We start from the raw sequence: 24,369 nt of genomic DNA, 5'->3' as shown, positions 1-24,369 counted from the left end.
TGTGTTTCCTCCAGGTGCTCTGGTTTCTTCCTGCTCTCCAAAGACATACAGTTAGTGTTAGCGTGTGTATGTTGTGTTGGTGTTGGATGTATGGTGACATTTTTGGGCTGCCCCCAGCACATCTTCATACTGTTTTGATCGTTGACACAAAACGGCACATTTCACTGCATGATCTGATGATACACGTGACAAACCTGCCGATTGGCGGCTGGGTGATCTGTTAAGTTTTTGTGTGTAAGACGACCTTGGGGGTTTTGGTGCTACTGTCACTGTTCTTTTCTGCAAGTGAGGGGGGTCAGGGATTGTCATTGTCACTGTTTCTTTCTGCGAGGGACGGGGTTGGGGATTGTCATTGTCACTGTTTCTTTCTGCGAGGGACGGGGTTGGGGATTGTCATTGCCACTGTTTTTTCTGTGAGTGAGGGATTCTGGGATCATTATTGTCACTGTGTTTTTCTGTGAGTGAGGGGATTGGGGATTGTTATTGTCACCTTTTTTCTGTGGGGGTGGGGGATTGTTATTGTCGCTATTTTTTCTGTGAGTGAGGGGTTGGGGGATTATTATTGTTGCTGTTTTTTCTGTGAGTGAGGGGGCCTGGGAATGTTATTGTCGCTGTTTTTTTCTGCGGGGGATTTGATGCTGTTGTCGTTATTTTCTTTCTGTGGGGGAGGGGTGGGGGATTTTGGGTCTGTGTAGTTTTGTTTCTTTTCTTTTCATACTGTAGGGGTGGAGTTTATGTCTTTTCTTTCATCAGCATCCATGGTCTTTCTTATTTCATGGCTATCTGGAGAAGATGAATATCGGAGTTGTATTGTACATACATACTTTGACAATAAAATGAATCTTTGAACCTTTTAAAGCAAATCTTTCTCTTTATCTTTAAACCATTCCCATGGCCAACATAAATTTTTGATAATAAGAAAGGAATGAGTGCAGAAGATCGTCTTAAATCTACCAGCTGTCACTACAGCTGTGGAGGCCAGACTTGGGTGTAAATACTCACCAGGATGCATTTATTGGAATGAGAATGGAAGTAAATTGTGAAGGGCAGACATTTATTGAAAACACACACCAACTCTCAACAAGATGGGTTATCACAACATGCTGTTAGCATGGACTTTACAGCAACTGAAGTTAACTTGTTATACAATTAATTTGTTAACCAGTTCGATTAGTTTAGTTTGGAAACCCACATATCATAAAGCAAGCCAAAAGGTGTTAGATCCAGAGCACCCCTCTGGCAGCAACTTCAGAGGACCTCCACTCTATCCTAGACAAAGCAACCCACACGATGGGCACATCCCTCACCATTCTACTCCCATTTACTCCCTCCAACAGCAGTGCAACGTGGTTACTCATCTGGGAGGCTGGGGTAATTAAAATATCATGATTAAATATTAACACACGCAAAATGCTGGAGGAGCTCAGCAGGTGAGGCACCTAAGGAAATGAATAAACAGTTGACGTTTCAGGCATGACACTTCATCAGGGCTGTTTACCAGGACAGTTCCTCCAGCATTTTGTGTGTGTTGCTCTGGATTTCCAGCATCTGCAGAATTTCTTGTGTTTAAGATTAAAGATTAGCTTTATTTGTCACAAAACCATACTGTGAAATGTGTCGTTTGTGTCAAATCAAATCAGCCAGAATTGTGATGGGCAGCCTGCAAGTGTCGCCGTGCTTCTGGTGCTAACATAGCAAGCCCACAACTCACTAACTCTAACACGTACATGTTTGGAATGTGGGAGGAAACCAGAGCACCCGGAGGAAACTCATGCAGTCACAAGGTGAACATCTAACCTCCTCACTGGTAGTGGCTGGAAGTGAACCCAGGTCACTGGCACTGTAATAGTGGTACACTAACCACTGCACTATCATGCTGCCCAGTTACAATGTTTAAAATGCATTTGGACCGGTTAATGTATTGGAAAGGAAAGGTTAAGAGGGATATGGGTTAAAAAGAGGCAAAATGAGAGTAGCTCAGGTCAGCATGGATAAGATGGGCTGAAAGGCCGGTTTCCAAGCCATATAAATCTTGACTCTGTGACGGACACAGCAGAGTGAGGGGTGAACTTATAGAAATGTTTAAAATTATCAGAAGCATCAAAAACAGTCTTTACTCTAGGGTAGAGGAGTCCAAAACAAGGCACATAGATATAGGGTGAGAGGGCAAAGATTTAAAAGGGACCTGAGGGGCAACTTTTCCATACAGAGGGTCATGGAAATCATAGAACTCTATAGCACAGAAACAGGCCCTTTGGCCCATTGAGTCTGTGCTGAACCATTAATCTGCCTAGTCCCATCGACCTGCACCAGGACCATAGCCCTCCATACCCCTTCCATCCATGTACCTATCCAAACTTCTCCTAAATTTAAAATCAAACCCACATCCACCATTTGGCCTGGTAGCTGGTTTCACACTCTCACCACTCTTTGGTTGAAGAAGTTCTTCCTCATGCTGCCCTTAAACTTTTCACCTTTCACCCTTAACCCATGACCTCTAGTTGTAATCCCACCAACCTCAGTGGAAAAGCCTGCTTGCATATACCCTATCTATACCCCTCATAATTTTGTATACACCTATCAAATCTCCCCTCAATCTTCTACCATCTGGAGAATAAAGTCCTAACCTACTCAACTTTCCCCTATAACTCAGGTCAAGTCCTGGCAACACCATTGTAAATATCTCTGTATGCTTTCAATCTTATTTATATATTTCCTGTAGGTAGGTGACCAAAACTGCATACAGTACTCAAAATCAGGCCTCACCAACACCTTATACAATTTCAACATAACATCCCAATTCCTGTACTCAATGCATTGACTTATGAAGGCAAATGAGTCAAAAGCTTTCTATATGACCCTACCTACCTGTGACGCTACTTTCAAGGAATTATGCATCTGTATTCCCAGATCCCTCTGTTCTACCACACCCTTCAGTACTCTACTGTTTACCATGTAAAACCTATCATGTTTGGTCCTCCCAAAGTGCAACACCTCACACTTCTCTGCATTAAATTCCATTTGCCATTTCTCAGCTCATATTTTCAGCTGGTCCAGATCCCACTGCAAACTTTGGTAGTCTCTCTCGCTATCCACCACACCCCCAATCTTGGTGTCATCCATAAATTTGCTGATCCAGTTCATCACAGATCATCCAAATCATTTATATAGATAACAAACAATAATGGGCCCAGCACTGATCCCTGCAGCACACCACTAGTCACAGGCCTCCAGTCAGAGAGATGACCAATTACTGCTACTCCTTGGCTTGTCCCATGAAGCCAATGTCTAATCTAATTTACTATGTCATTTGAAATGCTAAGCGGCTGAACCTTCTTGACCAACCTCCCATGCAGGACCTTGATAAGGTCCAACCACTGCTTTTCCTTAATCAACTTTCCTGGTTACTTCCCCCCAAAGAACTCTATTAGATTGGTTAGACACGACCTACAGTACCACGCACAAAGCCATGTTGCTTATCCCTAATCAGCCTCTGTCTATCCAAATCCGGGTACCTTAGAATACCTTCCAATAGCTTTCCCATTCCTGACGTCAGGCTCACTGGCCCATAAATTCCGGTCTTATTCTTAGAGCACTTTCTTAAACGTTGGAATAACATTAGCTACCTTACGATCCTCTGGTACTTCACCCACGGCTAAGGATGTTTTAAATACCTCTGCTGGAGCCCCTGCAATTTCTGTACTACCCTCCCATAGGGTGCGAGGGAACACTTAGTTAGGCCTTGGGTATTTATTCACCCTAATTTGCCTCAAGACAGCAAACACTTCCTCCTCCGTAATCTGTGCAGGGTCCATGACATTGCTGCTGCCTTGCCTCACTTCTGTATTCTTCTCCTGAGTAAATACAGATGGAAAGTATCCATTTAAGATCTCTCCCATCTCTTTTGGTTCCATGCATAGATTACCACTCTAATCTTCCAGAGGCCCGAATTTGTCCCTTGCCATCCTTTTGCTCTTAACATATGGAAACCATTAGGAGTCTCCTTCACCTTGCTAGAGAAACTTTATGCCTTCTTTTAGCCCTCCTGATTTCTTTCTTGTGTTCTCTTGCATCTCTTATACTCCTTAAGTACCTCATTTGTTACTACCTGCCTATACCTGTTATGAACCTCCTTTTCTTCTTAACCCGCGCCACAATATCTCTCGAAAAGCAAGATTTCCTAAACATGTCTCGTTGCCTTTTCTTCTGACAGGAACATACAAACTCTATACTCTCAAAATTTCACTTTTGAAGGCCTCCCACATATCAAGTACACCTTTGCCCAAAAACAACTTGTCCCAACCCACACTTCCCAGATCCTTTCTGATACCATCAAAATTGGCATTTCTCCAACTTAAAATCTCAACCCGAAAACAAGACCTATCCTTTTCCATAATGCCCTTGTAACTAAAGGCATTACGATCACTAGTGTTCACCTACACAAACTTCTGTCACTTGCCCTGTCTCATTCTCTAACAGGAGATCAAGTATTGCACTCCCTTTAGTCGAGACTTATATGTACAGATTAAGGAACCTTTCCTGAACACATATGACCAATTCTTTCCTATCCAGCCTTTTTACAGTATGGGAGTCAATATGTGGCAAGTTAAAATCACCTACTATCACAACTTTATGTTTCTTCCAGCAGTCTGCAATCTCTCTGCAAATTTGCTCCTCTAAGTCCTGCGGACTATTGGGTAGTCTATAATGTAATCTCATTAACGTGGTCATACCATTCTTATTCCTCAGTTCCACCCATAATGCCTCACTAGCCAAGCTCTCCAGTCCATCCTGACTGAGCACTGCCATGACGTTTTCCCTGTCCAGTAATGTCCTCCCTTCCTCTTTAATCCCTGTTTTGGGGCAGCATGGTAGCGTAGTGGTTAGCACAATGCTTTACAGTGCAGGTGACCAGGGTTCAATTCCCACCACTGCCTGTAAGGAGTTTGTATGTTACCCCTGTGACCATGTGGGTTTCCTCTGGGTGCTCTGGTTTCCTCCCACAGTCCAAAGATATACCGGTTGGTAGGTGAATTGGTCAATGTAAATTGCCCCATTATTAGGGTAGGACTAAATTGGGGGGTTGTTGGGCAGCGTGGCTGAAAGGGCCAGAAGGCCTTGCTCTGCACTGCATCTCAATAAAAAAAAATCCTCTTACTCTATCACATGTGAAACAACAGAACCCTGGAATACTGAGCTGCCTGTCCAACCCCTTCTACAACCAAATCTCACTAATGGCTCCAATGTCACAATTCCAAGTGCTGATCCATGCCCTGAGCTCATCCGCCTTTCCTATAATACTCCTGCATTGGAATATATGCAGCTCAGAACATTGATCCCACCACGCCCAATCTTTTGATTCCTGACTTTGTATGCAGGCTTAATAAGAGCTTCTCCACAACCACCCCTCTATTGGTTCTGGCATTCTGGTTTCCATTGCTCTGTAACTCTAGTTTATACCCTGCTGTGCAGCACTAGCAAACCTTCCCACTAGGATAGTACTTCCCCTCTCCAGTTAGGGTGAAAACCATCTCTTCTGTACAAGTCCCACCTTCCTTGGAAGAGAGCCAAATGATCCAAAAATATGAAGTCTTCCCTCCTGCACCATCTCCGTGGCCACACCCTAAAATGTACAGTATGATCTTCCTAGTTCTGGCCTCACTAGCATGTGGTATGGGTGGTAATCCTGCGATCACAACCCTGAAGGTCCTGTCCTTTAACTTAGTACCTACATCTCTGAGCTCACTGTGCAGGCCCTTGTCACCTCTTCCACCCACGCCATTGGACCATGACCTTTTGCTGCTCACCCTCTCATTTTAAGAATGCTGTGGACTCGATTCGAGATTTCCCTGACCCTGGTAGCATACCATCTGGGAAATCTCATTCTTGTCTACAGAACCTCCTTTTCTGTTTCCCTAACCAACAAATCTCCTATCACTACAGCTAGCCTCTTCTCCCCTCTTCCTTCTGAGCCATAGAGTTAGACTCAATGCCAGAGACCTGGCTGCTATAGCTTTCCTCTGATAGGTCAAACCCCCAGCAGTATCCAAAGTGGATACCTGCTGTTGAGAAGAAGGCCATAGGGATTACTCTGCACTGGCTGCCTATCCCCTTTCTCCCTTCTGATGGTCACCCACTTAGCTGTGTCCTGCACCTTGGATGTAACTTCCTCCCTATATGTCCTGTCTATCAAGCCTTCAGCCTCCCACGTGACCCGGAGTTCATCCAATTCCAGCTCCAACTCCTTAACATGATCTGTTAGAAGCTGCAGCTTGATGTCCTTCTTGCTGGAGGTCTCCCTGCCTTCCCACATTCTGCAAGAGGAGCATTCCACTATCCTTCCTGGCACCCCACTCTTCTAAATATGTAACAAGAAAGAGAGAATAAATAACAAAAAAAAACTACCTATGGCCTACACCTTTTCTCGCCGAAGCCTGATGAGCCAAAGCCTCAACTCCCCACTTCAACACTGGCCCACTCACACAATGACCGCTCCACTTAAACCTAACTTCTTTTTATTGGACCTTACCAAGTGCCTAATTATACACAACCCAATGTCTTCTCAGGAGCTGTGGTGCACGAAAAGTGCCAATTGCCTCCGCTCACTTCTTTTAAACTCCTTCTCCCTCTCTGCAATCCAATTACTCCTTGGGAACTGTAGAATGCCAGATGTGCCAACCTTTGGTGGGTATTTGATATGAACTGCCAGAAGAAGTGTTTGAGGCAAGTACAATAACATTATTTAAGCAGCACTTGGATAGGTACATAGAGGGGCGGGGCTTAGAGTGATAAGGGACAAACGCAGGAAATTGGGATTAGCTGGGTGGACCGGTTGGGGCTAAGGGCCTGTATCTGTGCTGAATTATTCTATGACTTCCCTCCCCGCAGTTCATTCCTTCCTTCCTGGAACTCAGACCTAGAATGTGTGGATAGGAAGAAGTTACCTGCAGGCAGGAAGATTAAAGGCTGTTGCCCACAGTGGAGGAGCATACAGGCCCACCAGACTCTACCAATGTGCTTCCACATCCACATGGGAATGACAGACGGAGAGCAAGGTACAACTTATCTGATTGTCTGGAGGTTGGAGACCTGTTGTCTATGAGCCTGTAAGTCCAGGGTCAAGGACAAGGAAGCCCAGTGGCAGCCTTTCCTGGGATTGGATGCCTACCTGTGCATGTGAGTAGATGGGAAAGGGGCTTGTTTTGCTGTTGTTGTTTTGTTGTTGCTTATGTTTTGGTGAACATTGTGGGCCAGCGACATTGGTGATGGAATACGTGAATTGAATTGACTTTTTTTCTTACATCCTTCACATGGGAGGAGTAAAAATCTTTATGTTATATCTCCGTCTAAATGTGCAATGTGCAATTTATAGTAATTTGTAATAAATAGTATGTACAACAGGACAGTCAATATAGTACGGAAATACAATTGTATCAGCGTGAATTAATCAGTCTGATGGCCTGGTGGAAGAAGCTGTCCCGGAGCCTGTTGGTCCTAGCTTTAATGCTGCGGTACCATTTCCCAGATGTTAGCAGCTGGAACAGTTTGTGGTTGGGGTGACTCAGGTCCCCAATGATCCTTCAGGCCCTTTTTACGCACCTGTCTCTGTAAATGTCCTGAATAGTGGGAACACTTGTGGGCTGCCCCCAGTACATCCCCAGGTTGTGTTGGTTGTTAACAAAAATGACCCATTTCACAGAATGTTTCAATGTACATGTGATAAATAAACCTGAATCTGAATCGGAATCCCCTCAGTTTTCCAATCACCCACACTTACACTAGGATCAATTCCCAGTGGCCAATTAACCAAAAGACCGCAAGGCTTGGAAATGTGAGAGAAAATAGGACAGGCAGAAGAATATCAGAGCAGAGCCTGAGGTTAGGATCGAACCAGCATCACTTGAACTGTGAGCCACTGTGCCATCCACTACAAGCCTATTCACCTCATAGAGTCAAGGAACAGGCCCTTCGGCTCAACTGGTCCATGCCAACCTCCTTCCTATGGAAGCAACCTGTTACTGTATTAAGGGGAGATGTACTCTCACCAGCTATCCCTAAACTCTGAGGTTTATGCAAACTCCCACCATGACATTCACTGCTGACCGCTGTAATGTTTATAGAAACGGTAAAAAGGACCTTGATGCCAAAAGGGAATAATTGATCTGGAAAGAATACAGATGAGATTATGAGGATAACACTGCAACTTGAGGCATTCAGTTATGGAGAGAGGCCGGGCAGATTGGGCTCTTTTCATCGGAGCATAGGAGACAGAGGGGTGATAAAATCATGAGGGGCACAGGCAAGGTGAATGCACAGTCTTTTCCCCTAGGGTTGGGAATAAAGAACTAGCGGGCGTAGATTTAAGGAGAAGGATGAGAAATTTGAGAGGAATGTGAGAGGCAGCTGCCTGAAGAAGTGATTGAGTCAGGTACATTAACAATATTTAAGAGGCACTTGGACAGACAGGTGGATGGGAAAGGTCTAGAGGGGTATAGGCCAAACAAAGGCAAATGGGACTAGCTTAGTTGGGCATCTTGACTGACATGGACCAGTTGGGCCGAAGGGCCTGATTCTGTGCTAACTTATGTTACATGACTCCCCACAGTCGCTGCCAGATTTGTTGAGCATTCTTGGGTTTTATTTCCGATTTCCAGAGTCTGCAGTATTTTGCTTTACTTTCACTGTAATGTTGCCCAGCAGAAGCCCCACTGCAGCTTGTGCTCTCTGCGGGAAACAAAATACAAGGCAGCCACTCCAAACCTCAGCCACACATGCACCACGCTGCACTTTACCGGGACCCATGCTGGTAGATCACTTGACCATTCAACCGCTTCTTTGCCACCCAGAAAGGGACTGGCTCGCTGACACTGGCGCTAGTCTGAAATCTGTACGTTCAGAGAATTGGACGGGGGAAGGGTAGGGGGAACAACACAGACAGTGGCTTGATTATATCAACAAAAGATGGCAGGAAACAAAATGGGGCAAGAATATTGAGAAACAGGTCAAAAACACTGGCTCTTTTTCAATATTAGACAGAATCAGGTTTATTATATTATGTGAAAACTTGTACTTCCGTGATCTGAGGAGATTCCAAAGTGTGTTAGAGTCACTGAAACACAGTGATAATTCATCTAGTTTTCTCATAAAATGTCTCATGTGCAGAAGTTGACAGTGTTCATTTGTGCTCTCAGGTTTTGGATTACGAAACATCTACACATGATCAACAAGAATATAAGCCAAGAGACTGCAGATGCTGAAATCTGGAGCAAAAACAAAAACAAACTGCTGGAAGAACTCTGTTGGTCAAGCCAGATGCAGGGAGGGAAAAGAATAGTTAGAGAAAAAGTTGATAGTCTAGAATCAATAAACTGAGATCCTTCCAGAGAAACTCTTCAGGTCAGGCAGCACTGAAGTTGAGATTTCAGATCCCGATGTAGGGTCCCATCCTGAAACACTGAACATTTCTTTGCCTCCACCAATGCTGCTCAACCCTGAACTCCTCCAGAGGTTTGTTTGTAATGCCTTTAAACCAGGACGTTTAATGTAATCACTCGCCAACAGATGGAGAGCATTCTGACTGGTTGAATCACATCCTGGTGTGAAGGCGCCAATGCACAGGAACGCAAGAGGCTGCAGAGAGTTGTAAGCTCAGCCAAAGCCGTCACAGGCTCAACCCTCCCTACTTCTGCAGACATCTTCAAGAGCAAGTGCCTCAAGAAGGTGGCATCCACCAGTAAGGACCCTCAGCATTCAGGACATGCCCTCTTCTCATTACCCCCAACATGTGTGAAGACCCACACTCAGTCTTTGAGAGGCAATTTATTCCACCCAAAGATTATGGCCAATCTGTGATTTGGGACCAAATTACTTTTCCTACATCCCTTACATTGAGATTCAGATTTCTGAACAGCCCATGAACTCACCATACCTCTTTAGTACTACTTTTTTATTTTTGGTAACTTATAGTATTTGTTAATGCAATTGCTCAGTACTGCTGCCACAAACCAGCACATTTCCTGACATGTATCCGGCATAATAAACCTGATGCTGTTTCTGCCACCAGTCAAGTTCTCACCTGCAGGAGATGCCTTACACCCCTGTCGCCAACGAATCCATCCCACTGGACCCCCAAATGCTCATTTGTGAACCGTATTGAATCAATAGTAAGTTCGTTGAAAGTGCGTTGGAGCTGCAGTGAATTGACTGGACCTCTTATACGTGAGTGATACTCTCTTCTGAGTGTGCATGTTTTATGTCTTGGCAGCCTCAGTTGATAGCTCCCACATTATAAGTTGCCCAGTGTGTACCGTTGCTAAAATAACTCAGTAAAAACATCTGTTGCTGTTCTTGCTCCATGCATATGTAACAGTTCATATGTGTGGCCTGTACATAAAGTATACAAGTTGAGTGTTTATAAACGGGGAGGAACTGCACCTGCTTTCTTAGGTCAGGTAACCATAAGTGTGCACCTTACTTCAGGTGTAGTCTCACACCATCTTGCATAATTGTACAAGACTGTCCTTTGTCTCAGATATCTTTGCCCCTGACTACCCACTATCATCAGTATATCTTTAGCAGTGATTAAGCTGTTTAATGTTCTTTCTTACGCAGATGTTGAGTGCGATGATTTTATGCCTCCAGCCTCTGTTGACTCTTGATGGGGTTTCGGTGATGATGCCAGTGAGGGGTCAGGGATCTCTTCAATGTCTGAGTGGGAGGGATTGGACTTCGAAGATTTCTTTTTACCAAAAGCTTGCTTGAACGAGCTTCTCAGCTGCAAAGGGAAAGAGTCAAATTGAAAGACATCCTTTGCAAATGTGGACAACACTTGCCACTGGTCAACCGAGCCCTGAGAGAACAATGTGATAATGCAGGCACAGACATTCAGGACAGCTCTGGCATGAAGGGTACCCTCCATTAAGGTAGAACTGTCCTGAATGTCTGTGTGTAGGTTGTCATAGCATCTCAGAATGAGACCATAAGGAGCGAGTCTTCGGAGTTACAGAGCCATACAGCACAGAAACAAATCCTCTAGCACAACATACATCAAAGTTGCTGGTGAACGCAGCAGGCCAAGCAGCATCTATAGGAAGAGGTGCAGTCGACGTTTCAGGCCGAGACCCTTCGTCAGGACTAACTGAAGGAAGAGTGAGTAAGGGATTTGAAAGCTGGAGGGGGAGGGGGAGGGGGAGATGGAGATCCAAAATGATAGGAGAAGACAGGAGGGGGAGGGATAGAGCCGAGAGCTGGACAGGTGATAGGCAAAAGAGGATACGAGAGGATCATGGGACAGGAGGTCTGGGAAGAAAGACAAGGGGGGGGTGACCCAGAGGATGGGCAAGAGGTATATTCAGAAGGACAGAGGGAGAAAAAGGAGAGTGAGAGAAAGAATGTGTGCATAAAAATGAGTAACAGATGGGGTACGAGGGGGAGGTGGGGCCTTAGCGGAAGTTAGAGAAGTCGATGTTCATGCCATCAGGTTGGAGGCTACCCAGACGGAATATAAGGTGTTGTTCCTCCAACCTGAGTGTGGCTTCATCTTTACAGTAGAGGAGGCCGTGGATAGACATGTCAGAATGGGAATGGGATGTGGAATTAAAATGTGTGGCCACTGGGAGATCCTGCTTTCTCTGGCGGACAGAGCGTAGATGTTCAGCAAAGCGGTCTCCCAGTCTGCGTCGGGTCTCGCCAATATATAAAAGACCACATCGGGAGCACCGGACACAGTATATCACCCCAGTCGACTCACAGGTGAAGTGATGCCTCACCTGGAAGGACTGTTTGGGGCCCTGAATGGTGGTAAGGGAGGAAGTGTAAGGGCATGTGTAGCACTTGTTCCGCTTACACGGATAAGTGCCAGGAGGGAGATCAGTGGGGAGGGATGGGGGGGACGAATGGACAAGGGAGTTGTGTAGGGAGCGATCCCTGCGGAATGCAGAGAGAGGGGGGGAGGGAAAGATGTGCTTAGTGGTGGGATCCCGTTGGAGGTGGCGGAAGTTACGGAGAATAATATGTTGGACCCGGAGGCTGGTGGGGTGGTAGGTGAGGACCAGGGGAACCCTATTCCTAGTGGGGTGGTGGGAGGATGGAGTGAGAGCAGATGTATGTGAAATGGGGGAGATGCGTTTAAGAGCAGAGTTGATAGTGGAGGAAGGGAAGCCCCTTTCTTTAAAAAAGGAGGACATCTCCCTCGTCCTAGAATGAAAAGCCTCATCCTGAGAGCAGATGCGGCGGAGACAGAGGAATTGCGAGAAGGGGATGGCGTTTTTGCAAGAGACAGGGTGAGAAGAGGAATAGTCCAGATAGCTGTGAGAGTCAGTAGGCTTATAGTAGACATCAGTGGATAAGCTGTCTCCAGAGACAGAGACAGAAAGATCTAGAAAGGGGAGGGAGGTGTCGGAAATGGACCAGGTAAACTTGAGGGCAGGGTGAAAGTTGGAGGCAAAGTTAATAAAGTCAACGAGTTCTGCATGCGTGCAGGAAGCAGCGCCAATGCAGTCGTCGATGTAGCGAAGGAAAAGTGGGGGCAGATACCAGAATAGGCACGGAACATAGATTGTTCCACAAACCCAACAAAAAGGCAGGCATAGCTAGGACCCATACGGGTGCCCATAGCTACACCTTTAGTTTGGAGGAAGTGGGAGGAGCAAAAGGAGAAATTATTAAGAGTAAGGACTAATTCCGCTAGACGGAGCAGAGTGGTGGTAGAGGGGAACTGATTAGGTCTGGAATCCAAAAAGAAGCGTAGAGCTTTGAGACCTTCCTGCTGGGGGATGGAAGTATATAAGGACTGGACATCCATGGTGAAAATAAAGCGGTGGGGGCCAGGGAACTTAAAATCATCGAAAAGTTTAAGAACGTGAGAAGTGTCATGAACATAGGGCGGAAGGGATTGAACAAGGGGTGATAAAACAGTGTCGAGCTATGCAGAAATGAGTTCGGTGGGGCAGGAGCAAGCTGAGACAATAGGTCAGCCAGGACAGGCAGGTTTGTGGATCTTGGGTTGGAGGTAGAAACGGGAAGTGCGGGGTGTGGGAACTGTAAGGTTGGTAGCAGTGGATGGGAGATCCCCTGAGCGGATAAAGTCGGTGATGGTGTGGGAGACAATGGCCTGGTGCTCCTTAGTGGGGTCACGATCGAGGGGTACTTATCCAAATGTCTTTTAAATGTTGTAATTGTACCTACCTCTACTGTCGTCATTGTACCTACCTCTACTGTCGTAATTGTACCCACCTCTACTGTCGTAATTCTATCTACCTCTAATGTCGTCATTGTACCTCCCTCTACTGTCACCATTGTACCTCCCTCTACTGTCATCATTGTACCTCCCTCTACTGTCGTCATTGTACCCACCTCTACTGTCGTCATTGTACCCACCTCTACTGTCGTCATTGTACCTACCTCTACTGTCGTCATTGTATCTACCTCTACTGTCGTCATTGTACCTCCCTCTACTGTCGTAATTGTATCTACTTCTACTGTCGTCATTGTATCTACCTCTACTGTCGTCATTGTACCCACCTCTACTGTCGTAATTGTACCTCCCTCTACTGTCATCATTGTACCCACCTCTACTGTCGTAATTGTACCCACCTCTACTGTCGTAACTGTACCTACCTCTACTATTCCCTCTAGCAGGGCTTCCACTTACCCACCACCATCGTTGGATAGGAAAGGTTTAGAGGGACATGTTCCAAATGCAAGTTAATGGGATTACCCTAGGCACTGGTCAGCCTGAACAAGCTGGGCTAAAGGATCCATATCATCTGGGGCTTGTGATTTCATTGGAGACTTAACAGTCTCACTCTGACCCAGTAACACTTCAGCGAGGAGCATTCCATCTGAAGTGTAATTAGAGTCGTGGAGTTATAGAACACTACAGCACAGAAACTGGCCTTCCAGCCTGCGCAGTCCATGCAGAACTGCTATTACATCCAGCCCCATCAGTCTGCATCTGGACCATTGCCCTCCAAACCCCTCCCATCTATGTACTTACCCAACTTCTCTTAAACGTTGCAATCAGACCTCCATCCACCACTTCCGCTGGCAGCTCGTTCCGCACTCTTACCACCCTCTGTTCCCCTTAAACATTTCACCTTTCACTTAACTCATCACCTGTAATTCTAGTCAACCTCAGTGGAAAAAGCTTGCTTGCATTTACGCTATCTGTACACCTCATAATCTTTTATAGAAACATAGAAACATAGAAAATAGGTGCAGGAGTAGGCCATTCGGCCCTTTGAGACTGCACTGCCATTTATTATGATCATGGCTGATCATCCAACTCAGAACCCCGCCCCAGCCTTCCCTCCATACCCCCTGACCCCTGTAGCCACAAGGGCCATATCTAACTCCCTCTTAAACATAGCCAATGAACTGGCCTCAACAGTTTCCTGTGGCAGAGAATTCCACAGATTCACCACTCTCTGTGTGAAGAAGTTTTTCCTAATCTCGGTCCTAAAAGGCTTCCCCTCTATCCTCAAACTGTGACCCCTCGTTCTGGACTTCCCCAACATCGGGAATAATCTTCCTGCATCTAGCCTGTCCAATCCCTTTAGGATCTTATACGTTTCAATCAGATCCCCCCTCAATCTTCTAAATTCCAACGAGTACAAGCCCAGTTCATCCAGTCTTTCTTCATATGAAAGTCCTGCCATCCCAGGAATCAATCTGGTGAACCTTCTTTGTACTCCCTCTATGGCAAAGATGTCTTTCCTCAGATTAGGGGACCAAAACTGCACACAATACTCCAGGTGTGGTCTCACCAAGGCCTTGTACAACTGCAGTAGTACCTCCCTGCTCCTGTACTCGAATCCTCTCGCTATAAATGCCAGCATACCATTCGCCTTTTTCACCGCCTGCTGTACCTGCATGCCCACTTTCAATGACTGGTGTATAATGACACCCAGGTCTCGTTGCACCTCCCCTTTTCCTAATCGGCCACCATTCAGATAATAATCTGTTTTCCTATTTTTGCCACCAAAGTGGATAACTTCACATTTATCCACATTAAATTGCATCTGCCATGAGTTTGCCCACTCACTCAACCTATCCAAGTCACCCTGCATCCTCTTAGCATCCTCCTCACTGCTAACACTGCCACCCAGCTTCGTGTCATCCGCAAACTTGGAGATGCTGCATTTAATTCCCTCATCCAAGTCATTGATATATATTGTAAACAACTGGGGTCCCAGCACTGAGCCTTGCGGTACCCCACTAGTCACCGCCTGCCATTCTGAAAAGGTCCCGTTTATTCCCACTCTTTGCTTCCTGTCTGCTAACCAATTCTCCACCCACACCAATACCTTACCCCCAATACCGTGTGCTTTAAGTTTGCACACTAATCTCCTGTGTGGGACCTTGTCAAAAGCCTTTTGAAAATCCAAATATACCACATCCACTGGTTCTCCCCTATCCATTCTGCTAGTTACATCCTCAAAAAATTCTATGAGATTCGTCAGACATGATTTTCCTTTCACAAATCCATGCTGACTTTGTCCGATCATTTCACCGCTTTCCAAATGTGCTGTTATCACATCCTTGATAACTGACTCCAGCAGTTTCCCCACCACCGACGTTAGGCTAACCGGTCTATAATTCCCCGGTTTCTCTCTCCCTCCTTTTTTAAAAAGTGGAGTTACATTAGCCACCCTCCAATCCTCAGGAACTAGTCCAGAATCTAACGAGTTTTGAAAAATTATCACTAATGCATCCACTATTTCTTGGGCTACTTCCTTAAGCACTCTAGGATGCAGACCATCTGGCCCTGGGGATTTATCTGCCTTCAATCCCTTCAATTTACCTAACACCACTTCCCTACTAACATGTATTTCACTCAGTTCCTCCATCTCACTGGACCCTCTGTCCCTTACTATTTCTGGAAGATTATTTATGTCCTCCTTAGTGAAGACAGAACCAAAGTAATTATTCAATTGGTCTGCCATGTCCTTGCTCCCCATAATCAATTCACCTGTTTCTGTCTGCAGGGGACCTACATTTGTCTTTACCAGTCTTTTATACTTCTATCAAATCTCCCCTCATTCTCCTACATTCCAGGAATAAAGTCCTAACCTAGTCAACCTTTCCCCATAAATCAAGTCCTTAAATCCCAGCTACAGCTTTGTAAATTTTCTCTATACTCTTTCAATCTTATTGATATCTTTCCTGTGGGTAGGTGACCAGAACTGCAAACAACTCACCGACATCTTATACAATATGACCACCTTACTGCTCTGATCAAGACTATGATTTTTGAAGGTCAATATACCAAAAGCTTTCTTTATGACCCTATCTACCCATGATGCCACTTTTAAGGAATTATTGATCTGTACTCTGTATGTAGGAAATGTTACTGGTTTACCACTGCGCCAAGAAGTCACTGAAATACTTCCTTGGTTGGATTCAAATTGAAAGAATTAACAAACTCTTTTCCAAAATTGAGTCCAAAGAAACTGGCTCTGCATTCCAACAGTCCCATAACTCATCTAGCTTCTTGCAATTGTTTCATATCTTTTCTCAAATCAGGTTCAGGACAAATAATACCTTTGAGAATGGCATCTGATAAATCTACACTTGGGCCTTTCATCAAAGATTTGACCAAAACTAAATGAACTTACCCAACTTTGTTTCTTCTTCTTTTTCTTTGACTCCATGTCATTCGCATTCCCCATGCTTGCGTGGCTGGCAGTATTGTTGATGCTTGAAACACTGTCTGAAGAATGTTGTCTTCTAATCCGTACATCTGAGAAAAACAAAATATTACACCGTGAAAAGTGTACTGGACCCGATGGCCAAAGAAGTTTCCCAATGCTTCTACTTCCTCTGGAGACTAAAGAAAGTTGGTATTTCCTCGTCGACCTTTACCAATTTTTATTATTACACCATAGATGTATCCTACTTTTCAAGGTTGTTCAAGGAAGTCACCAGGAAAGTGGTCGAAGGCTAGGCAGTAGATGTTGTCCACGTGGTCTTTAACGAGGCACTTGACAAAATCCCACATGGGAGGATGGTCAAGAAGGTTCAATTGCTCGGCATTCAAGATGAGGTAGTAAATTGGATTAGACATTGGCGTTGTGGGACAAGCCAGAGAGTCGTACTAGATGGCTGCCTCTCTGACGAGAGGCCAGTGACTAGTGGTGTGCTGCAGTGACCAATGCTGGGACCTTTGTCATCTATATCAATGATCTGGATGATAATGTGGTTAACTGGATAGGCAAATCTGTGATTTCACCAAGATTGGGGGTGTAGTGGATAGCGAGGAAGACTATCATGGCTTGTAGTGGGATCTGCACCAGTTAGAAAAATGGGCTAAAAAATAGCAGATAAAGTTTAAGGCAGACAAATGTGTGGTGTTTGTTGCACTTTGGGAGGACCAGACAGGATAGGTCTTACATGGTGACAGGTAGAGCACTGAGTGGTGTGGTAGAACAGAAGTATCTGGGAATACAGATGCATATTTCCTTGAAAGTGGCGTCACAGGTAGATAGGGTCATGAATAAAGCTTTTGGAACTTTGACCTTCATCAATCAATGTATTGAGTACAGGAGATGGGATGTTATGTTGAAGTTGTATAAGACATTGGTGAGGTCTAATTTGGAGTATTGTGTGCAGTTTTGGTCACCCACCTACAGGAAAGATGTAAACAAGGTTGAAAGAGTGCAGAGAAAATTTACAAGGCTGTTGCTGGGTCTGGAGGGCCTGAGTTATAAGGAAAGATTGAATAGGTTAGGATTTTATTCCTTGGAACCTAGAAGATTAAGAAGAGATTTGATAGGGGTATACAAAATTATGAGGGGTATAGATAGAGTAAATGCAAGCAGGTTATTTCCATTGCCATTAGGTTGGGTGGCACTACAAATAGATGTCATAGGTTAAGGATGAAAGGTGAAAAGTTTAAGGAGAACATGAGGGGACACTTCTTCACTCAAAGGGTCGTGTGAATGTGGAATGAGCTGCCCGCGCAAGTGGTGCATGTGAGCTCGATTTCAGCGTTTAAGAGAAGGTTAGATAGATACATGGAGGGGTTTGGAGGGCAGGCAGATCCAATGGTTTGGCATGGTCTAGATGGGCCAAAGGGTCTTTTTCTGTGCTGTAATTTTTCTATGACTCTATCCGGGTTTATCATGGCTTTTTACGGCAACTGCTCCACCCATGACTGCAACAAACTACAGAGAATTGTGGCCACAGCTCAGCAGTTCACGGAAAGCAGCCTCCCTACCATGGACTCTGCTTACACCCTCACTGCCTGGGCAAAGCAGCCAGCATAAACAGAGACCCCACCCAGACTGCTCATTCTATCTTCTCTCCCTTCCCATCAGGCAGAAGATATAAAAGCCTGAAAGCACGTATCACCAGGCTCAAGGACAGCTTTTACCCTGCTGCAAGAGAACCTATTGAATGGCTTCCTAGTATAATAAAATGGACTCTGGACTTCACAATCTACATGATTAAATTGACCACCCTTTTGTCATTCTGCACTGCTCTTTCTCTGTTGCTGTTGTTACACTTTATTCTGTAGCTGTGTAATGATTTGATCTGTATGAACAGTAGGCAGCACACTAGGGTAGCGGTTAGGGTAACACTTTACAGCAGTAGCAACCTCATTCGCATTTCAATTCTCACCACTGCTAGTAAGGAGCTTGTACATGCTTCTCATAACCATGTGGGTTTCTTCCGGGTGCTCCAATTTCCTCCCACATTTTAAAACGCCTGGGTTAGGGTTAGTGAGATGTGGGCATGCTATATTGGCACTGTGAGCACGCTGACACTTGTAGGCTAGTCCCAGCACAATCTTTAGACTGTGTTAGCCATTCATACATTCAACACGCTTCACTGTATGTTTCTATGTACATGGGACAAAGAGAATGCTAATTAAGCTAAAGTAGTATGCAAGACGAGCTTTTCACTGTACCTCGGTACATGTGACAATAATTAAACAATTCCAATTCTAAGTATAAGAGTTCTTTTCCTTAACAGACAGAAAGCAGAGATCAACATAGTTTGTCCAGGTTGTGCAGTCTAAAATTTGGTACCACAGTCTCAGAATAAGGGTAATCTATTACAACTAAGATGTGGAGAGATGTCTTCTCTGACTGAGGTGTACTATTTAACAATCTGAGTTCTGTGTGCTAAATACCAGTTTCCCCAGATACCCAGTTTATTAATAACTGCCCTTCATCATCCTCTCTCCGTCAGCAACTCAAACACCTTCTGATATTCAGTCTGACCCATCTGTCAATCAAAAAAAAAATCACAGATGCTGGAAATCTGAAATAAAAGTAGAACTCTGGAAACACTTTGCAAGTCAGCCAGCATCTGTGGAGAGAGAAACAGAGTTAACATTTTACTACTATGATATTTCATCAGGATTAGGAAGGGTTTTCCACTGCTGATGAAGAGTCAACATGAAATACTATTTCTCTCTCCACAGATGCTGCCTGGCCTGTTAAGTCTTTTCACCACCTTCTCTTCTTATCTTCTTAATCCACTCTATCACTAACCCTTTTTCCTGCCCACTGCCACCTTTCTCTGCAACTTGAAACTGTTTATTGCTTCCCTTCCCCATTTCTGGTGAATGCTCACAACCTGAAACTCTCTGTTTTTCTCTCCACAGATACTGCCTGGCCCACTGGGTATTCCCAACATTTTGCTTATATTGGAAAATGGAATTGAGAAACAGACTGATTTAACAGCAGCACACTTGGAATACTGTGTTCAGTTCTCTGCCCATCATTGTAGGGACTATGTGGAAGCTTTGGAGAGAATGCAGAGGAGATTTATCAGGGCACTTCTTGAATAAGGTAGTATGACTTGTGAGGTTACGTTGGGGGAGCTAAGGCTTTTCTCTTTTTTTAAGTTGATTGGACTAAATAATGGGGGGGGGGGATGCCAGAGACAGTGTTTTACACAGAGTGGTGGGTGTCTGGAATGTCCTGGCAGGGGTGGTGGTAGAGGAAGATACATAGAACATAGAACATAGAATAGTACAGCAAAGTATAGGCCCTTCAGCCCACAATGTTGTGCTGACCCCTAAACTCTGCCTCCCATATAACCCCCCCACCTTAAATTCCTCCATATACCTGTCTAGTAGTCTTAAATTTCACCAGTGTATCTGCCTCCACCACTGACTCAGGCAGCGTATTCCATGCACCAACCACTCTCTGAGTAAAAATACTTTCCTCTAATATCCCCCTTGAACTTTCCACCCCTTACCTTAAAGCCATGTCCTCTTGTATTGAGCAGTGGTGCCCTGGGGAAGAGGCACTGGCTGTCCACTCTATCTATTCCTCTTAATATCTTGTATACCTCTATCATGTCTCATCTCATCCTCCTTCTCTCCAAAGAGTAAAGCCCAAGCTCCCTTAATCTCTGATCATAATGCATACTCTCTAAACCAGGTAGCATCCTGGTAAGTCTCCTCTGTACTCTTTCCAATGCTTCCACATCCTTCCTATTGTGAGGCGACCAGAACTGAACACAGTACTCAAAGTGTGGCCTAACCAGGGTTTTATAGAGCTGCATCATTACATCGCGACTCTTAAACTCTGTCCCTCATCTTATGAAAGCTAACACCCCATAAACTTTCTTAACTACCCTATCTACCTGTGAGGCAACTCTCAGGGATCTGTGGACATGTACCCCCAGATCCCTCTACTCCTCCACACTAGCAAGTATCCTGCCATTTACTTTGTACTTTGCCTTGGAGTTTGTCCTTCCAAAGTGTACCACCTCACACTTCTCCGGGTTGAACTCCATCTGCCACTTGTCAGCCCACTTCTGCATCCTATCAATGTGTCTCTGCAATCTTCAACAATCCTCTATCCACAACACCACCAACCTTTGTGTCATCTGCAGACTTGCCAACCCACCCTTCTACCCCACATCCAGTTCATTAATAAAAATCACAAAAAGTAGAGGTCCCAGAACCGATCTTTGTGGGACACCACTAGTCACAACCCTCCAATCTGAATATACTCCCTCCACCACGACCCTCTGCTTTCTGCAGGCAAGCCAATTCTGAATCCACCTGGACAAACTTCCCTGGATCCCATGCCTTCTGACTTTCTGAATAAGCCTACCGTGTGGAACCTTGTCAAATGCCTTACTAAAATCCATGTAGATCACATCCACTGCACTACCCTCATCTATATGCCTGGTCACCTCCTCAAAGAACTCTATCAAGCTTGTTAGACACGATCTGCCCTTCACAAAGCCATGCTGACTGTCCTTGACCAGACCATGATTCTCTAAATGCCTATAGATCCTATCTCTAAGAATCTTTCCCAACATCTTTCCCACCAAAGACATAAGGCTCACTGGTCTATAATTACCCGGACTATCCCTACTACCTTTTTTGACCAAGGGGACACCATTTGCCTCCCTCCAATCCTCCGGTACCATTCCTGTGGACAACGAGTACATAAAGATTCTAGCCAGAGGCCCAGCAATCTCTTCCTTCGCCTCGTGGAGCAGCCTGGGGAATATTCCGTCAGGCCCTGGGGACTTATCCGTCCTAATACATTTTAACAACTTCAACACCTCCTCTCCCTTAATATCAACATGCTCTAGAACATCAACCTCACTCATATTGTCCTCACCATCATCAAGTTCCCTTTCATTGGTGAATACTGAAGAGAAGTATTCATTGAGGACCTTACTCACTTCCACAGCCTCCAGGCACATCTCCCCACCTTTATCTCTAATCGGTCCTACCTTCACTCCTGTCATTCTTTTGTTCTTCACATAATTGAAGAATGCCTTGGGGTTTTCCTTTACCCTACTCACCAAGGACTTCTCATGTCCCCTTCTTGCTCTCCTCAGCCCCTTCTTAAGCTCCTTTCTTGCTACCCTATATTCCTCAATAGACCTATCTGATCGTTGCTCCCTAAACATCATGTATGCTGCCTTCTTCCACCTGACTAGATTTTCCACTTCCCTTGTCACCATGGTTCCTTCACCTTACCATTCTTTATCTTCCTCACCGGGACAAAGTTTTCCCTAACATCCTGCAAGAGATCCCAAAACATCAACCTCATGTCCATAGTACATTTCCCTGCAAAAACATCATCCCAATTCACACCTGCAAGTTCTAGCCTTATAGCCTCATAATTTGCCCTTCCCCAATTAAAATTTTTCCTGTCCTCTCTGATTCTATCCTTTTCCATGATAATGTTAAAGGCCAGGGAGCAGTGGTCACTGTTCCCCAGATGCTCACCCACTGATGACCCGCTTCGTTACCTAATACTAGATCTAGTATGGCATTTCCCCTATTCGGCCTGTCAACATACTGTGACAAACTGCTCCCTTCCTGTTCCTGACTTCTACCCATACTGACTCAAAAGAGGATCCTGCTACATTACCCACCCTTTCTGTAGCTGTAATAGTATCCCTGACCAGTAATGCCACCCCTCCTCCCCTTTCCCCCCCTCTCTCCCCCTCTCTATCCCTTTTAAAGCACTGAAATCCAGGAATATTGAGAATCCATTCCTGCCCTGGTGCCAGCCAAGTCTCTGTAATGGCCACTACATCATAATTCCATGTATGTATCCAAGCTCTCAGTTCATCACCTTTGTTCCTGATGCTTCTTGCATTGAAGTACATGCACTTTAGCCCTTCTACCTTACTACCTTTACACCCTTTATTCTGTTTCCCTTTCCTCAAAGCCTCTTTATATGTTAGATCTGGCTTTACTCCATGCACTGTACTTGCAGTTCTCACATGACCTTTATCCTCCTCCACCCCACTGTTTGCTCTAACACTCTGGTTCCCCTCCCCCTGCAAATCTAGTTTAAACCCCCCGGAGCAGCACTAGCAAACCTTCCCGCAAGGATGTTAGTCCCCTCCAGTTCAGGTGCAATCCGTCCTGTCGGAACAGGTCCTATCTTCTCTGGAACAAGGCCCAATTGTCCAGTAACATGATGCCCTCCCTCCTGCACCAACTCCTTAGCCACATATTTAGCTGCATTACCTTCCTATTTCTAGCCTCACTAGCACTTGGCACAGATGGCAATCCTGAGACTGCAACCCAGGAGGTCCTGTCCTTCAACTTTGTGCCTAATTCCCTAAATTGTCTTTGCACGACCTCCTCCTCCTTCCTATACACGTCATTGGTCCCAACATGGACCACGACATCTGGCCTCCTTCCTGAGAATAACGAGAACTCGATCTGAGATATCGTGGACCCTGGCACCAGGGAGGAAACAGACCATCCAGGATTCTCGATCTCTCCCACAGAACCGTTTGTCTGCCCCCCTAACTATCGAAACCCCTATCACTACTGCTCTCCTCTTTTCCCTCCTTCCCTTCTGAGCTGAGGGTCCAGTCTCGGTGCCAGAGACGCGACCACTGCAACTTGTCCCTGGTGGGTCACCCCCATCAACAGTATCCAAAATTACCACATTAGAGAAATTTAGGACACTCTAAGATGGATGAAAGAAAAATGAAGATGGGAAGGTTTAGATTGATCTTGGAGTAGGTTAAAAGGTTAACACAACATTCTGGGCAAATAGGGCTGATGGGGCAGTACTGCTACATGTTCAAGAGGCTGCAGATGCTAGAGATTGGGAACATCACACCAAGTGCTAGAGGAACTCAGTGGGTTAGGCAGCATTTGTGGAGGGAAATGGTGAGTCTCGCTAACATGCCGAATTCTCCATCCGTCCTGGCACACTTTCCTTTGTCCGTACCTTTGTTTGCATTATCAGGCCCATTCAAGGCACCCTGAATGGCTGCTTGTGCTGCCGAGTTTTGCCTCTTCAACATTTCGATTGTCTCCCTCAGTTCCGTTAGTTCCGATTCCTGCAATTAAAAAAAAACATAGAGAAGTGGGAATATGATTTTGATGTGGGGGCCTTCCATTCCCACAAAAACTGTGCCTCCTAAAATATGCCAGCTGCTCTCTTCATTACGAGAGATGTGGAGTGTCACCAGAAGATGCAAATTACTGCAGACGTGTAGTGAGGAGCATTCTGACTGGTTGTATCTCCGTCTGGTAGGCAGGCTCCAATGTACAGGATGGAAAGAGGCCGCAGAGGGTTGCAGACTCACTGGCACAATCATCACCACCATTGGTGCCTCAAGAAGGTGGCATCCATCAACGACCCTCATGGTCCAGAACATGTCATCTTCTCACTACCACCATAGAATTTATAGTAATTTTATGCCTTTGCTCCGTACTGCTGCCAGAAAACAACAAATGTCAGAGTAAGGCAATGACAATAAACCTGATTCTGATTGTAAGAAGTCTCTAGTACAATGGATGTAGGAAATTCTGGACACTCATAAGGAACATGACCTTTCAGTCATCTTATTACAGCACAGAAACAGGCCCTTCAGTCCATCAATCTTATGCTAACCCTTTTGCCCACCTAT

At 45.2% G+C, this 24,369-nt stretch overlaps 1 protein-coding gene across 8 annotated transcripts in view; it reads right to left on the bottom strand.

Annotated features, from left to right (window-relative positions):
* Positions 1 to 24,369, bottom strand: part of nav3 (neuron navigator 3) — a 503,350-nt gene that overhangs the window by 48,519 nt on the left and 430,462 nt on the right. For all 8 annotated transcript variants that reach the window (XM_063058462.1, XM_063058455.1, XM_063058456.1 and 5 more), the window contains 3 exons: positions 23,685 to 23,796; positions 16,617 to 16,741; positions 10,608 to 10,774 (listed from right to left, as the gene is read on the bottom strand). In XM_063058462.1, coding sequence (XP_062914532.1) covers positions 10,608 to 10,774; positions 16,617 to 16,741; positions 23,685 to 23,796 — 404 coding nt within the window. The remainder of the gene's footprint in view (positions 1 to 10,607; positions 10,775 to 16,616; positions 16,742 to 23,684; positions 23,797 to 24,369) is intronic.

The sequence above is a fragment of the Mobula hypostoma genome, chromosome 9, assembly GCF_963921235.1.
Source record: "Mobula hypostoma chromosome 9, sMobHyp1.1, whole genome shotgun sequence".
Taxonomy (NCBI): Eukaryota; Metazoa; Chordata; class Chondrichthyes; order Myliobatiformes; family Myliobatidae; genus Mobula; species Mobula hypostoma.
Note: the sequence above shows the minus strand (reverse complement) of the source record. Positions and strands in the feature narration are given on the sequence as shown.